Source organism: Aptenodytes patagonicus, chromosome 11, assembly GCF_965638725.1.
Source record: "Aptenodytes patagonicus chromosome 11, bAptPat1.pri.cur, whole genome shotgun sequence".
NCBI classification, from domain to species: domain Eukaryota; kingdom Metazoa; phylum Chordata; class Aves; order Sphenisciformes; family Spheniscidae; genus Aptenodytes; species Aptenodytes patagonicus.
The window spans coordinates 1,777,123-1,792,887 of record NC_134959.1 but is presented as its reverse complement, the minus strand read 5'-3'; the positions used below and the strand labels follow the sequence as shown (position 1 = coordinate 1,792,887).

At 51.3% G+C, this 15,765-nt stretch overlaps 1 protein-coding gene across 2 annotated transcripts in view; it reads left to right on the top strand.

The window, feature by feature from the left end:
• ACSF3 (acyl-CoA synthetase family member 3) overlaps nt 1–15,765 on the top strand; it is a 68,561-nt gene that overhangs the window by 9,970 nt on the left and 42,826 nt on the right. For both annotated transcript variants that reach the window (XM_076348910.1, XM_076348911.1), the window contains exons 4-6: nt 5,875–6,029; nt 6,519–6,664; nt 12,235–12,347. In XM_076348910.1, coding sequence (XP_076205025.1) covers nt 5,875–6,029; nt 6,519–6,664; nt 12,235–12,347 — 414 coding nt within the window. The remainder of the gene's footprint in view (nt 1–5,874; nt 6,030–6,518; nt 6,665–12,234; nt 12,348–15,765) is intronic.

Below are 15,765 nucleotides of genomic sequence, written 5' to 3'. Positions count from 1 at the left end.
ACCACCTCTGATCTCTCCTTAAGGGAAAGATGTTCTAATAGCAAAAGTCTCCCTGTCAGCTCTTCGCATTGATAAACGTGAGATCGGATCCCAGGAGGTCTTTCAGTCTTAAGTGTGGAGTGGGAAATAAAAGTATTCAAAAGCATGAAGGAAAAAACTTGCTCTGATGAGTGATGGGGGAAGCTTATAGAAATCCCAACTCTGTGTGGCCTAGTTGTGGCGTGTGCTGCCCGCTTGGCTCTGCTGGGCAGGTTTCGAGCTGTGGTGTGCTGCCTGCAGAATGACAGCACTGTCTGTGCCCTGCAACTGCTTCCATGATAAATATGACGAGATGCAGATTTATTGCCCTAAAGTTCCAAAAGGAGCTGTTGTTTTGGTGCCAGCGTTACTGCTTGTCTGACTTAAAGTGCCTCCAAGGATCAAGCCCTCTAAAAATCATACCCGGTTTTACAATGTCACACACAAAGCCATCAAAATCGTTAATTTTATTTGGACCCTTCTTCCTAGGCGTTTGTCCTGATGGGAACGATGAGTGCCCAAAGCTAGTGTGTGATTTGGGTCTAATTCCCCCAACGTGCTGTGAGCGTGCTGTCACCCATGGCAGCTTTTTCCCCGTGGTGGGAGGGTGCCGCAGACCTGATGCTCGTCGAGGTTTTCCATGTGAGGCGTTGCTCCGGGGTCGTTGCTGCATCGTATAGTTACACCCCTGACTTCCTCGTGAAGACCAGCAGCCTGTGCTACACGTGCAAGCAAACTGTTTGTCCTTGCTGCTGCTGTTATCTGTGCGAACCAGGCTGGGCTGAGGCTGGGCGCTGATGCTTTATACCTTCGCTGGGCTGTGCAGGGAGATCTATGGCTCAGCAGTCACGGTTGCCTCCGGGAAGGAGAAGCGTGCACCGCAGTGAGCCTCTCCCCTGGATCTGTCGCTTCTGCAAACATCACTCTGGGCAGCCTTTTTAGTTTATTTTTAAAAGAAAAGCAAATCCAAGTGGAGGAGTCTGATCTCCGATAACCAAGCACGGCTAAGACACTGCTCGTAGCATGCTGGGGATTGCATCTCCCATCCAGTTTCAGCTGGAGAAAGGCAATTGTCTTTTCATGCGTTAATGGGAGGCTTCAGAGGAGTAATTTTATTTCAGACTCAAAGAGGAGTCGGTGGAGGGAGGAGCGGGTCACTAGTGAATGGATTATGTTTGATCACTTCTTGCAGACCTGGCTTTAAAAAGTTAGAGTTTTTCTTCCCGTCTCCCCAGATCTGCCGTCTGTCCTCAGCATCTGTTACGGAGTAATGTCTTTTGATATGTGTGGGGAAATATAAAAAATGGAACTAGAGCCTGTCATATTTACTTATATTACCAGGTCCTAGGGAAAGCACTTGCTCCTTTCAGTATGCCTACAGCATAGGAAGGGTTTAAAAGCTTCAGCCTGGAATGCAGAGGGGCCATCAAACTGCACTGATGAATAAATGATTAAAACCAGAGTCATGCCGAGCGCAAACAGTTTGGGGTTATAACAAACATGAGACGAAGCCACCAAGGGCCCGGTTTCCCTTTGAAGAGAAGAATGTTTCTCTCTCTGCATATTGCTCACGAAGCATCGGCGGCTCGGTCCTTAGCAGAGAGCACAGTTCCCCTTGATGCTCTCCCATCTCACGTCATGCCCATCTTGCCTTTGTCGGGGATAAACCAGCGTCGGGACGTGGGTGCGTGGTCCTGCCATCCCTTCGGTGCTTCTGTAGAGTTAGGGGAGCTTTCTGTCCTTGACGTTAGGCACAGGGTCTCGCCAAACGAGGAGCTGCAGTCGCGTTGCTGCCTGTTGCTCTCGCAGACGTTCCGAAATCGCAGGCAGCCCTCTTCCTCGCCGGCGGTGCTACCCGCACAGCAGCGATCGATGCAAAACACAAACCCATCTCCCCGATCAAAAGGGAAGTAAAGGGATGATTTAACCTTGCATTAGGGGTATTGTTACTTTTGAAAAGGTTTAAAAAAAAATCAGTAACAACTGAAAACGATACAATAATTTTACAGAAGAGAGGAGCTGTTGTATCCATCAATAGAGGCAGCAGCACGGGCTGTCTATTATCTGTTTGCGGGCTGGTGGGAAAATCCATGCTGATATTCGCTTCCTTTTCAGCTTTTAGGCATTTTTGCCTGCATCTCTTCTGGCTGTCTTTGGGAGTCCTGTATCAGGCAAAGTCTTGCAAGATTTAGCATACAAATGGTTGTGGCCGCCTTCTCTTCTTTGTTTGCATTAGAAGATGCCCAGATGTTGATAGATTCGGTGTTTTCTGTCCGGTTTACGGCATTGCGCATCTCCCTCTGAAAGTGAGGCCTCTGCAAAGGAAAAAAAAGTTACTGCCTTTTCTCCTCTGCGTTTGCATCTCTTGCTTCAGGTGATCTTTGCGGTTCTGGAGGCTGGTTGGGAAGGTGGCTGCGTGGAAGGACCATCCCTTGGAGCAGCTTGCACGTTCCTCCGTCCTCGGTCACCGTCATGCCATCTGTGTGCTGGAAGGAACATGTGGGAAAAATCTTACAGCTGTGTCTCACTGGGGTTGTTTTGTACCCACTGGTGTAACTTTCTCCTTTGTTTTTTTTCTTTTACTGATGGCAAAATTCCACTGGCCAGCAAATGGAATTGCCCAGATATGCTTTTGTGGAGTGGGAGGGGAAGAAAATCAGGAATGTCGGGCTGACGGGAAGGGTCTTGGGAACAGAAGGTCTTCCATTTCTTTGCTGGCTCAGGCAGCCCTGTCCTGTAAGGCTGCCCTGGGCTTTCGCTGCCGTTACTGCTGATAGGAAGCTGTTCCCACCGTTGCCTTCTTGCAGTTAGAAACTTTTTGTTTCTAGCCCTTGTTTACCTTAAAAGGAATCTTGGTCCATCTCCTGAACATCTTCCAGCGGAAGACTGCTTCTTCCCTTATGTCCGGTGAGCACTCGGTGCACACTCCGGCAGCCCTGGCACGCAGTGCCGTGTTTGCTTCCAGAATCCATGGCTTTTTAAAAGCACTTGGAAGTATCAGGTGAGCAAAATAAAATGAAATGATGGGCTGCCGATACCCTGTCCACAGGTAATTGATGTGGTGACGGTGACACATGGGATAACAGAGGGGGAGATTGATTGTACTGCTCTAAGCCTGACGGCGTTGGAGGATGCCGTGCACTGGAAGGGCAAAGCTGGCCTCTTGCTATGAGCCTGTCCAAGTCCCGGGTTTGATTGATTAGTCCCAGGTAACGAGACTTTCCCAGATCCTTCTCTCAAACCATGAAGTTGGAGTTATAAAACAGAAATGGCTGTTACAGCTGGCTGGGCAGTGACAAGCCCTCTGCACAGCTCGGGGTCTGCAGAGGGCTTGGGGCTGCCAGCTTTGTACCATGGCTTGGTGCTTAGTACCGTTAAAACACATGGGTAGGATCCAGATTTGGCTGAGCAGGAGCAGAGCAGGTGGAGATGTTTGGCTGTCAGCAGATCACCCCGGCAGCTGGTGGCACAAATCCAAAGGCAGCTGCTTATCTTCAGGAAAGGGGCTGTTGCTGGGGCGAGTCAGACTGACACAGAAAAAGCTGCTCCTGTGGCTGGAGTCGCGGTAGGGAGGATTTTATCTAGGGCAGGAGTTGAGCAGGCATGCGAGGACAGAGGACTCTGGGGTGCAAGAGAGATCTGCTGTGTTTTGGAATGATGGTTTTGTTTTTTTTCAAATCCAAATCCATGTGAAAATAATTCTGCTGCGTGGCCAGACTGGAAGTCTGCCTGCGCTCCCCACAGCTGCTCTGGACTTGTGAAGGCAAAAAAAAAAAATCACATAGCAAGGACTGAGCAGTCCCGAGCATCTGTCTCCCTTCAATTCTTTCAGCACAGTCCTGATCCCTGCTTGCCATCGCCCGTCTCTCCCTGCCCAAGGCAATGGCTCTCGGGAGCACCAGGCTGAGGAGAGCAGGTCCGTGCGTTCGGCCCCTGGCTTTGGAGAGATCCTTCTCCATCTTGCTGCCTCCAATGGGAAAGATATTGGGGGGGTTGAAGAGAAAAAGATCTTTGGGGAAAGAGGCTGGGAGGAGTGTGGTAGGGGTTAGATCCTTCTAAATGCAATTTTGCCTGTTCCGGCTTGTTTTAGGGGATCATGCTGGTAGGTGGGGTTTCTGCAAGGGAGTGCGATGTTCCCTCTCCGGGCATGTCACCCATCGGTCCGGGCAGGTCATGTTCCTCCTCTGCTTTCCCTGATGCCGAAGGGATCTTGCAGCGCTCATGTCCCAGCTCCCGAGATGTCCGGGGAGTTTCCACCGTGTGAAAGGCAGCGTGAACTCCCTTCTGTTTGGTGGGACGGTGCCTTTGTCGGATGTGTCCTGCTCTATTAAGAATAACAACATGGTGGTGGTGGGTTTTTTTTAGGAGCTGATTGTTCTGAAGCAGTGGAGTGAGAGACGCGGGGGGAGGCAGCGCTGAAGCAGCGAAGTAGAAAGTAATGAAATGGAGCCCAAGCAAGCAGGACGGAGGGGAAGGGGGCAGAGTGACAGCATGAAGGAGAATCACTTGTTCACCTTCAATCAATTCCTGCCTTTTCTCGCCGTCGCACGTGCCTGTGTGCAGCTGAGCGTGCGCGGGCAGGGAGGGGAGAGGCGGCGCGCATTGTCAGGAGCTGTTAGGAAATACATTTGTCAACAACGGGGTAGGGACCGGAGCGAAAGGAAAGAGGCGGCCGTCACCGTAGCCTTTTATTTATTGATGGCTTTGGATCGTTCCTGTCTTGGGAAGAGCTTACCTAGGGGGAAGAGTGGCAAGGTGTGGGAGGAATGGGCCCAATTGCAGTATTTATGGCTCCTACCCCTTGCTAACTGCTCCCGGGTAGGGCTGCTCGGCCAGGGCAGCAGCCGGGGGTCACTTGCTCTTCATCCCCCCCAGCAGAGCTGGGTCCTGGAATTTGCCCCCGTTTGTAGTTCCCACAGGTTAGCAGGCGTTACAGCTGAAGAACATCTGTCCCACAGGGACCGTTGCTCTCGGGAAGAGCGTGGTTGGTGAAGCTGCCCTCCTGGCTAGCTGCTGTCTCCTGGCTGCAGCTGTTTTACCTGCAGTTTCTGCTGGCTGATCTGGGCTCGCTGGGGCACATCTCTCTTCACCTGCTCACCAGAAGATGACCATTTCCACTGCAGTGGAGTCTCACAGTTCCAGTGCGTGATATCTCTCTTCCCAGCCCTGCCATCCATCTTAAAAGCATTTCTCCCTCAAAGGTTTGAGTCTGTGGGCTCCTACGTGTGTATCATGTTCTTCGGATGTGGCTTAGTGTCTTTCCAAAGAAGAGCTCCCATGCTTTGAAAAGTTGGTGGCTTTGTGTAGCCTTTGAAGAGCTGTGCATGATAAGGGAATTAACTGATTCTGCCACAAGCTTATGTCTTCATGAGCAAATTCTTGGCTGTAACATGACAGTACTAAAAAATGCCATTTCCATCATCTTGTGCTCATTGAGAGTGAAAGCAGGTGGGTGATCCACTGGTGGGATGAGAGAGTTGAATATTGTGCTTTGGGCATTAAGGGGCATGATGAGGGTTGGGAGCTGTTGTTCTGGACGTGGATGAGGTGCACGCAACAGGCTTCCAGTTGTTTGTACTTTCCAGAAGCCTTAGATAGCAGAGGTTTGACTGTTGTGAGCAACCCAGGGTGGCTTTGCTTTGGACAAGTCTGTTGCACTCCTGTACTTCAGTTTCCCCTTGCACCGTATGAAGGAGCGGTGGTGGGGCTTACTGCCCCACGAAGTGTTTGCAGACCCCTTGCTTGTGAACCTCTTCAAAGGTGCTGAGGAGTTAGCATGACGGCGCTGGCGATTGCTTCCCTCTACACTTTATATTGAGGTGTACTTTTATATGTATATGTTCCCTTCCTTTCTAGGTTTGGAAGAAGTTCCTAAGCTCCCAAGCTCCCCGTATCAGTGTATTCATGGCAGTGCCCACTATCTATGCCAAGTTGATAGAGTATTATGACAAGCATTTCTCTCAGCCGCAAGTCCAGGATTTTGTGCGTGCCTTTTGCCAGGAGAACATCAGGTAGGTGAGCAATGCCTCTCTGGGCAGGGGCTGCTGGTGGCTGGCTGTCCCCGCGGTGGATCTGCCAAGGTTTCTTTTCAGCGTCACCTCTTTGCAGTGCTGGTTGTTGTGCTTTAGTGTCTCTTTGACAAGAACCACGGTGACATTATTTAATTATGAGCCACTCTTGCATGGTAAAGCCAGAAGGGGTCTGCATGCTCATTATATGTGTCACCCTACATAACGCAAGACTAAGGACTCTGTCCTGCAACCCAAGTTTGTACTGCAGTATCTCTCTTAGGAGGCTGTCCCATCTTAACTTAAAACCCATATCAGACGGAGAATCTTCCGCATGTGAGGAACATCCTTGGTACTGGTTAAAAGGCTTGTGGGGCTTCTGTCTTAAGGTTTTACGTAGGAGCAGGCTTTGTGTAACCCTGTGTTAGACTGCAAATTCCCTGGAGCAAAGGTGATCTTGGATACTTTCTTATATGGGGTTTCCTTGTGCAGGTTGATGGTGTCAGGCTCAGCAGCCCTGCCTGTGCCTGTCCTGGAGAAATGGAAGAGCATCACTGGGCACACGTTGCTGGAGAGGTATGGAATGACTGAGATTGGGATGGCGCTTTCTAACCCTTTGCATGGAGTCCGTGTCCCAGGTAGGAGTCTTTAGAGGGTGCACGCTGTTTGGAGGTGTTTGGCTGTGAAGTGGGTTTTCTTGGGTTTCTGTCTCTTGGGTTTTCTCATCACAGAGAATATACATCTAATTGCCATTTGTCATATTTGAGGAGCAGGCTGTGGTAGGAACGACGATGCTGGTAGAAGAATTGGCATTGGGAAGCCAGGAGGGGGCATGGCTGCGTGGGAAGTGGCTGGTGGGTTTCCCTGGGATCATGAGCCATGGTGGATTGGCAAAGCTGTGTGTGTAGAGCCATGGTGGATTGGCAAAGCTCTGTGTGTAGAGCTCACAGTGGTGCATGCTGACCTGACCAGCCAGGCTGGTTCTGTCCAAGAGGCAGAGTACATCCTGATGCTTTATAATGTCCAAAGTCTTAGCGAGTTCAAGGCCGGTGATGGGACTGCATCTTCAGCTCCTGCTCTATGAAGTTGTATTCATGTGCGGTGTTGACACAGGATTCCCCACACAGCAGTTCACGTCCAGCCGATCGGTACTGAACATTTAAAGTAGGATGTCTGCTCACTCTTATTTTAGTACAAGTTTCTTGACTCTTCAGGAATTAGAAATTGTCACACCTCGTTATACACTCTCGTTCTGTTCTCTCCTTGTCTTCCCTCACTTCTCTTAGCTACACTTTGTGACTCCTCTCAATAGCTGTAGTTTATGTAACTTAGAAATAAATTGATCTGAAACATTAAAAATATGAAATGCCTCCATCCTCCCTTTGGTTAAAAACGTGGCCATCTGTCTGCCGAGCAACCCAGCCCACCACTACGCCACCTTCTCCTCCCTGCATGCTGTCTGCGCATGCATGGCACCATATGCACCGTCTTGGTCTCCGACGTCTTGGGGGACCGGTGTTACCTGGGGGGGCTGACCTGGGCGTCGTGGCTTCCCACAACACCCCAGTCCCACTCCAGTGCCCCGGCAGGGATCGCACAGGGAGAGGAGAAGCCACAGCTCCCCAGCACTGGCTCCTCAATCTGAGGACGGCTCAGGGACAGCACGAAATGTAAACTCTGGTTTACTTCTGCAGAGTAACTGTAGTTCCCCCACCACAGCTCAGCCAGTGTTCCCTTCCCCCAGAAGCCCCGTCCCTGCAGGCAGGAGAGGGAAGCAGGCAGGGAAACGAGATTCCCACCTGCACGAGCTCGAGCTCTCCTTGAGCCCCACTCCACAGGGTGACGGTGCAGAGATCATTTGAATGTCCTTGTGGCCTGGTTATATCTGCTTTTCATTCATCTTCAGGAGGGGAAATGAGTGGAGGCTCTAGAAATCTCCCAGGAGACAAAAGAAGAAAGGAAGTAAGACTGAAAGCAACGTGGGCAAGACAGACGTTGGCGCTCAGAAGGGCAGCTCCTATTCCAGAGCTGGATGGCCATGCTCCTGAACAGAGCTGGGGCAGGGTCCCTGAGGGTACGGGGGTCTGCAGGGGAGCTGGGGACAAATCCTACAAGCAGAGGGGCTGGGGTTAAAGGCCGGCTGACTGTCACTCCAGCCGCCGTCCAGGGGCTCGCTGCAGCCCCGAGGGGGGAGAGAAGCATCTCACAAAGGTGTGAATCAGCAAGAGACCTTACAGAAAGAGGGCTATAATTGAATAGGCTTGATTAATTTATTTCAGGAAGTGTCAGTTGGGAAGCAGATGGGTGAAGCTGAGGCATAATTTACTGGAGCTGTGAAAAAGCTTTTGATATAGTACCCCATTAGAGGCTGGGATGTAAGGTCACCAGGTACCACAGAGCATCCAGTGCGAGAGAATCAACTGAGAAATGGAGTGATGGGCTGGGAACAGAGGCTGGGCAGGAGGAGGAGTGAAGTATTCAGAGAAAAGACCTGAGACGGCACCGGTGTTACAGGGACAGATGCTAGGCAGTGGTGACCACAGACCCGTGTGCTGGCCAAAGCGATTACTAGCTTTATTTTGAAAAAGGAGCGCTGCAAGCGTGGCGCTTTACCCTGTGGGTAAGTCCAGGGATCCTCACACTTGCCAGGGGATTTCTCCTGGAGTGGAAGCAGCACACGTCCTTCTCTGCTGCTTCTTGAGCCTCTGAGGAGAGGTGCTGGGGCTTCCCTCACCCGCTTTCACCCTCTTGGTGTGGCTGGGGAAGGGTCGAGTCCATGTCACCCGTGTCACCACCGGTGTCTCTGGTGGTGTGGCACCGCTCTCCCCCCGCAGCACAGGTCTGAAGGGGCAGGGGCGGGTGAGGGCGCTTTAATTTCCAGAAGAAGAAACGATGAAAGATTTGAAAGATAAATGTTTGCTTGTATATGGTTAAAACCCTGCTTAAAATGCCTCTGTTTTCACCAGCTCTCATTCTAATCCCCCTGGTGCTGTTACTGTGAAGGGAGATGAATAATTCATGGATGGAGAATGCCTCACTGGGCCTAATCACCACTTTAATTGGAGGTTTAGATCAGAGGCGGCTAATAGCTCCTACAGCGGGGACTCCGTGTATTGTTGACAGTGAGATCGTTGAGTGCCTTATCGTTGGCCTGTTTCAATTCTCCCAGGACACCACCGCACATAACAGCATCGAGGTCCCCAGATACCGAAGGACACAGACCGCAGGGCCAATTAAATTTATCTGGGAAGAGCTGACAACTTTTTTAAACAGAGAGGAGAACCGGTGAAAGAATAATAGTGTCACTCCTTCCTGACTGCAGCCCGGCTGATGCCGGCTGAGCTGACACCGCGGGCATGTTGCCAGCATTTCTTAACATTCAGGAGTCTGCAAATTGGAGAGAGCTGGGAGGGAGCGAGAGGGGAAGGAGCAGGGATTTCTCCCCGGTTTCCCCTCGGGATTATGGCTGGGGACAAAAGGAAGCCAGTGCTGAGTGTCAACCCCCTTCTGTTCACCCCCGATTGCTGTCTCGGTGAAGCCAGGACCTCCGGTGCTGTTCCTTTGGGAACGGACTCAACCTTGCGCTGACCTGTTGGAGTCGGCACGGCGTGTATCTTGACACGGCAGATGGGCCTGAGAAGCTCTAGTCATTGTCTTTGCACAAATTTTATTAATACTGTCAGGTTTGTGTAGCTCTAATCAATGCTGTGAGTATTTTCAGCCTTTACAGATGTTGATTTCCAAGTTTGTCATTTTTCCTAAATACCAGAAAGCCTTTTCCAGACCGAATATAAGGAAACAGCTCTCCGTGAGGGACTTATTTTACGCGTTGGTTTTACTTTAGCCAAGTAGGAAATAATTTGTAATGGTGATCTGAAACACTGTATGGGAAACACGTTGCCTTCTCTGTGTCTTCAGATTTGTTTGACAGCACTGTGCTGATCTTTGGTATTCCATTCTCAAAGACTGGGACTAGAAGTGGGCACTAACCAGTTAGTCCTGCTGCCCATGAATCAGTCCGTTACATTTCTGCATTGAGGTCAGTAGCTTGCACACAGGGAAGAAGCATCTTCCAGGAAGGCATCCATCTGATCTTGATTTGAAGGTCTCCAGAGACGGCAAATCTGTGAGAGCCCGTGGCAGTTCATCGCACTGGTTGCTGCTCCCTCCATGAGCTTTGCAAGACTGACTTTGCAGTGTCTGCCTGCCGTCCCCTGCCACGTCTCGCAGGCAGGTTTGGAGGCTGTTCACACACAGCATTTTTCACACTGGAGAAAATGTTCCCATAGAAGTCTAGAAGGTGGCTTCAAGCAAGCTTGATGTGCAAACACTTGGTGTGTTTTCCATGACTTGTAACTTGCTTTTTGAGTCCTCCTGGAGTCTACAATGGCAGGTACCAGACTGTTTAAAATACGTAAGTACATGGCACCTCAGGGCACTTCTCCCGGTGACTTCTCCTGGCACATACCCTGGAGGTATTTAAAAGACGAGTAGATGAGGCGCTTAGGGACATGGTTTAGTGGGCATGGTGGTGTTGGGTCGACGGTTGGACTCGATGATCTTAGAGGTCTTTTCCAACCTCAATGATTCTATGATTCTATGATTCTATGTTTCTCCCTCCTTACCCTGCTGCAGTGCTCTGTCTCCGACTCCTGGCAGTGTCTGGCCATGAGATGAGAGCAGCCCAAGCGATGCTTGTGGTAAGAGGAGGACCTGGCTGCGTGTTGGCTGACCTGAATGCCGAAGGCAATTTCAGGCTGAACAGATACACATCACAGAACTGCTGCGTCGCTTTCTGTTTATTTCTTGCCAGATTTGCTAATTGTTCGGGTAGTTTCGCTGCAATAAAATCTCACTCCCTCATAGCCCATCTGCTCTTAGCTGATCCTGCAGGGATGCCATAAATCTGGGCTACGACGACATACCGATTTCCATGGCAACTGACCAATGTAGCAAATAAAATCATGATGTCACAGATATCGGATCTCCAGGACTTGAACAGGAGAACAAGACTAGGATAGGGAAAATGCCACTTGAACCCAAATGCCTGAAATACAGACGACAAGGAGAAGACAGCACTGGGCTCCAGGTCCTGCACGCCCTGCTCTAAGGACTTTCCAATGTCGGGCTGCTCCTGCTGCCTGACCAGCAGAGCTAGAAAGCCCCACCAACTGGAGACTCTGCAGGGGGGGGGGGGGGAAAATCATCTCTTAAAATAAAGAACAGACTTACCAGTTTAAGCCTTGACCCGTCCAGTCCTCCTGAGCCACAGGTTGCTCTGTGCTGATGTCCCTCTGCACCCTGTGCAGGTTTGCGTGCTCACTGTTCCCGGCTTGCAGGGGATGAAAGTCACGGGCTTCATCTTGCAACGAGAGCCGTCTCGTGCCATTGAGATGCAGAGCGAAACCTGCTGAGCCAGCAGATGCCCACAACTCCTGGTTGCTGCCGAGCCTGGAGCCCCCCATCAGACAGAGGTCGCAGGAACAAAGCTGCCCTTTCTTCTGTGCTTTCAGACGCTCATCAAGAAGAGCATGCACTAAACCAAGGGGTGGGAATGCTGCAGGCTGCAGGTTGGGGAGCTCTGGGTCGCAGGACCATCTTGGTGCTTAATAGCAGTCGTTCGTGACACTGTCAGATTCCCTGGCTTTGAAAATTGAAACCCGTGCTTTTCTCCTGTGATGTTTTATGTACAGTGTATTGATGTCTCATAAAACTGAGATAATCCCTTGCAATTCTTACACTGTTAAGCCTTTGCCTTCTCTGTCAGGTCCAGGCTATAGAGAAGCAGTGAGCCACTCTAGTAATCATCGTGCTCTTTCTTTTCACATCTTTGTGTAGGTTTCATGGTGCGTTTTTTGGTTTTTGTTTTTTTTTAAAAGACAGCTTCATTACTGAGCTACGAAGCTGTGCTGATGTCTTCAAAGACTGGCCAAGAGAGGCTGTTCAGGGCTGGAGTCACGTTTGTTTTCCTAGGCATTTCCAACACTGCCTGCTCAGCGAACAACGGCGTATTGCACCACAGTGACATTTGCTTGCAGACGTACGATGTGATCGAAGCCTTCCTGAAGGGTAACCCCCTGCTAGGAAGTTCTTTACTGCCAGCACAGTCTGCAGATGCCATTGATAGACGAGCAGCTGCTCTTCTGCATCCTTGGTTTTGTTGTTTCCCCGAGGCTGTCCACTGTTTCAGTCTTGTTTTCCTTTGCAGGTTCCGTGGGCACCCCGCTTCCAGGGGTGGAAGTGCGCATTGCCACTGAGACCTTGAAAAACGGTGGTCGTTCCTATACCATCCATGCTGAGGGAGATGAAGACAACACACAGGTAGTGCTCAGCCATGTTCTCTGCTGCTTCACTTTGTCTCATGAAAAGTTCTTTCCTCCCCAGCGCTTTGAAGCCCCAAGGATTGAGGCTTGCTCTGCTGTTATTCCCAGGAACTCAGTGACGCTATTTAGAGTTTTCTCTTTCTTGTATTCATTTATGGCTTACTATAGCCGTGGTACTTTATGGACCGCACAAGCGTTGTCCTTGCCTGCAAAGACGAACAACATCTGTGAGAGAACGCCCCCCTGCACGGGGGTGGGAGGGGAAGGCTATGGTATAAGAAGATGATATTATGTCTGCTGAGGCTGTTGATGGCCCAGAGCAAGGTGATAGGTGAAGCAGTGCCTGGCCTTTGAAAGCCAGGTCAGAAAGTAGAAGTCTACTGCAGAAGGTAAGAACGAGGCATTGACAGGAATTCAGATGGAGCCTACTCTGGTCTAAAGAGTCAATAAATAGTCTGGAGGAGAGGATGAGTGCTGGAAAATCTAGAAATGGGGTCTGTGTTTATTTCACTGGGTTTGATCAGGGTTTTAGCAGTGAGGATTGGAAGGGCGGGACTGGTGGCCTTGGGGGTTGCATTCGTTTCAAAACGGCACAGGGGGAAACCCATCAGGTTTCCATGAAAGTCCAGCTCCATGCCGAGCTCCAACTGCCGAGTGATATCTGCACCAGCAGTTCTCATGCCTCAGAAGTCGGATATCCTTGATGGTGAAGCGATTGGGCCCCTTTCTCCGTGAGCTGTCCCCGTGTTGGGGTGCGGTGTGGTCCCCGCTGCAGAAGTAGCCCCCAGCCTGAGGTCCAGGGTGTCCTGCTGCCTCAGCCCCTTTCTCTCCCGCAGAAATGGCTAACCAGGGTCTGCATTCCTGCCACATCTCCTTTGCACCCTCATTGTGGGTGCAGGTCACGTCGCCTCCGGCAGATCAATAGCCAGGTGATGTACAGGCTCGGCTGAGTAGATGGATGCTGTATGTGCAAGAGAAATTACGCCAGCAGTCGTGTGCTGTGTGGGTGGGAGACAGGCAGGCATGAGATCCAACCTGAAATACATGGCTTCACCCGTTCCTCTGGGGAAACAGCTTCTCATCTAGCCACGTACATGCCAAGGGTTCGAAAGGAGCTTCCCGGTCTGTGGCAGGGTATACTAGAGACGCTGCTAGTGTAAGTACTGGTGAAAGCCTCGAGAAAGCCTTTTTTTTTTCTCTAGATTACCTGTGCTGGCAGCTGGAGGAGCCAGTGGGACCACGGGCAGCCCTGCGTGTGGGTTGTGGTCAGGCTGCAGCAGGTTGTGTTCTGCCTTTTGATGCCGTAACGGGGTGCTGGATCCCACCCCAGACGTGCAAAACGAGCCCAGGGGAGAGCTGCGAGGGACCGCTCTGGCCAGGGATTGTGGCTTTTATTAAAAAAAAAAAGGTTTGCTGCTCTTTTTCTCTGTGTCACTGCTCTTGCGTGGCTGGGCGGTGGGCAAAGCAGGAGACCTGGAGCGGCTGCTCCAGTGCAGCACTCAACACGTAGGAAGCCACGTCTCGTTTTTATCACTTCACTGGATGAGCGTTATGTTTCATGGTTTTGTCCCCTCATCCCAGAATTAGATCTTGGCCTTTTTTTCCCCAGTTGTGTGGAACTGAGACATGAAATATAATGTGTCCATTTTAATAATGATCTTATAATGCTTTTTTTACCCTAAGGGATCCCTAGGCACTTTACAAATTAGGTCTCGGGCACAAGAATCCCCAAAGTGCAGCTACTTCCAGGATGAAACGTGGACGTTTCTCTTCTGAACTATGAGAGGAAAAAATACGTGATCTTTTTTTTTTCTGCTCAGTACTCCTTCCCCTTCCTTCTGGTTGTATGGAGTGACCGGAGAAGAAGGGGAGCCCAGATGACCGACCTGTGTCTGGTGCTGGAAGCCCACCACCTCCCAGGGCTTCAGAGTGCTGAGACTCACACAAACTCTTCTCTTTTCTCTGACTGCAGGCTGCTTGAGTTTATATTTGGGGCAGAGGAATTGCCCTTTTATCCCAGCCATTTCTCACATACACCCTTCAGCCCCCAGCGCGGGTGGCTGAGGTCCATACCGATATCTCATGGTGCTCCCAGGAGCTCCCACCAGCGCTGGCGTTGGCCCCGTGCCCCTTGCTGATGGCTGGCTTTCCATCAGGCTCTCCCTTGGGTTTTTTTTTTTAAATGTTCTGGTGAATTCTCAAGACATGAGCCCGGGAGGGCGTGGGGAGGTGGTAGAATTTGCCTCTGGGTGTTGGCTGATGGGTTGGTCCCTCTCTGAAAGGCTGTCCCCATCTCAGTTAAGCTGTCCCAGCTTAACTGGGAGTTTCTTCAGGCTGAAGGGAGAGAAATGGTCCCATCTGCTTTGGGCCACCCTAGGAGACAGCGGCTGGCTGGGTCCCGCCAGGACATCCACAGCATTTCCAGGAGCAGAGCGGAGCTGGCTGCCTCTGTCCCTGGGACTGTCAGAAGGGCCGTGGCAAGGTGGGAAAAACGGTCCCTGCTCTCAGCGTGTCTTGGCACAGACAGACGCGAGGAGATGCCAGGCGTTTGGTTTTTATATGTCCTGGGTATGGAGTGTGACTTCCCATCGCGTGGCCGCGCCGGCGGGCAGGTAGCAGCCGTGGTGGCACACCTCTTCCCCCAGTGACGGTGTAATTTAACTGCTTCACACCTGCGGTCGCAGGCAGAAAGCCTGACCTGCTGCCTGTTCCTGCCCTGAGATGCTGCTGCTGGCACGCTGTGTGCATCATGCTTGGTTAATAATTTATGTCAGAAGAGAGTACGTCAGTGGAATTTATTTAAAACAAGGACGATCTGACAGACTGAGTGCTCATCACACTCCACCAGTCAAAGAAAGGTCTGGCTTTGTTTAAAATCAGCTCCTCCGTGGCGGAGGGGCTGTCCCCGGGATGAGAAGACCCGGTCGGTGTCACCCTCCCTGCCTGTGCCACCAGACAACCCTGGCGTGGCCTTTTCCTTGCCTCTTACGAGAGAGGATAAACACATAGTTCCTCACCTCCCTCGCAGGAGGGCTCTGAGGCTTACAGCACGTTGGTTGACTGAGGGCTGGGAGGTCTGTGGTGGGAAGCCAGCAAAGGCAGAAGGGTCCTGGTGGAAGGACAGCAGTGGTGGGGCCGGTGGCAGGAGGCACGCAGCCCTCCCAGTGCCCGCTTTGCCCAGGATTGATACGAGCATCCCCGGCCCCATCCCTGCTCCGGGCATTTCTCTCTGGTTTGGCATTGACACTATGAAAAATTACCAAATGTCACGTAGTGGATTGCTGGAAATAAACACCTCCCGGCAGCTGGGCCGGCACAGGGAGCGCCTGCCGTCTGCTTCAATGATACGACTTTCAGGGCAGGGATCTCTCTCTGTACACAGAAAGCACGGCGCACATCTGTGCCGCTGCACAGAT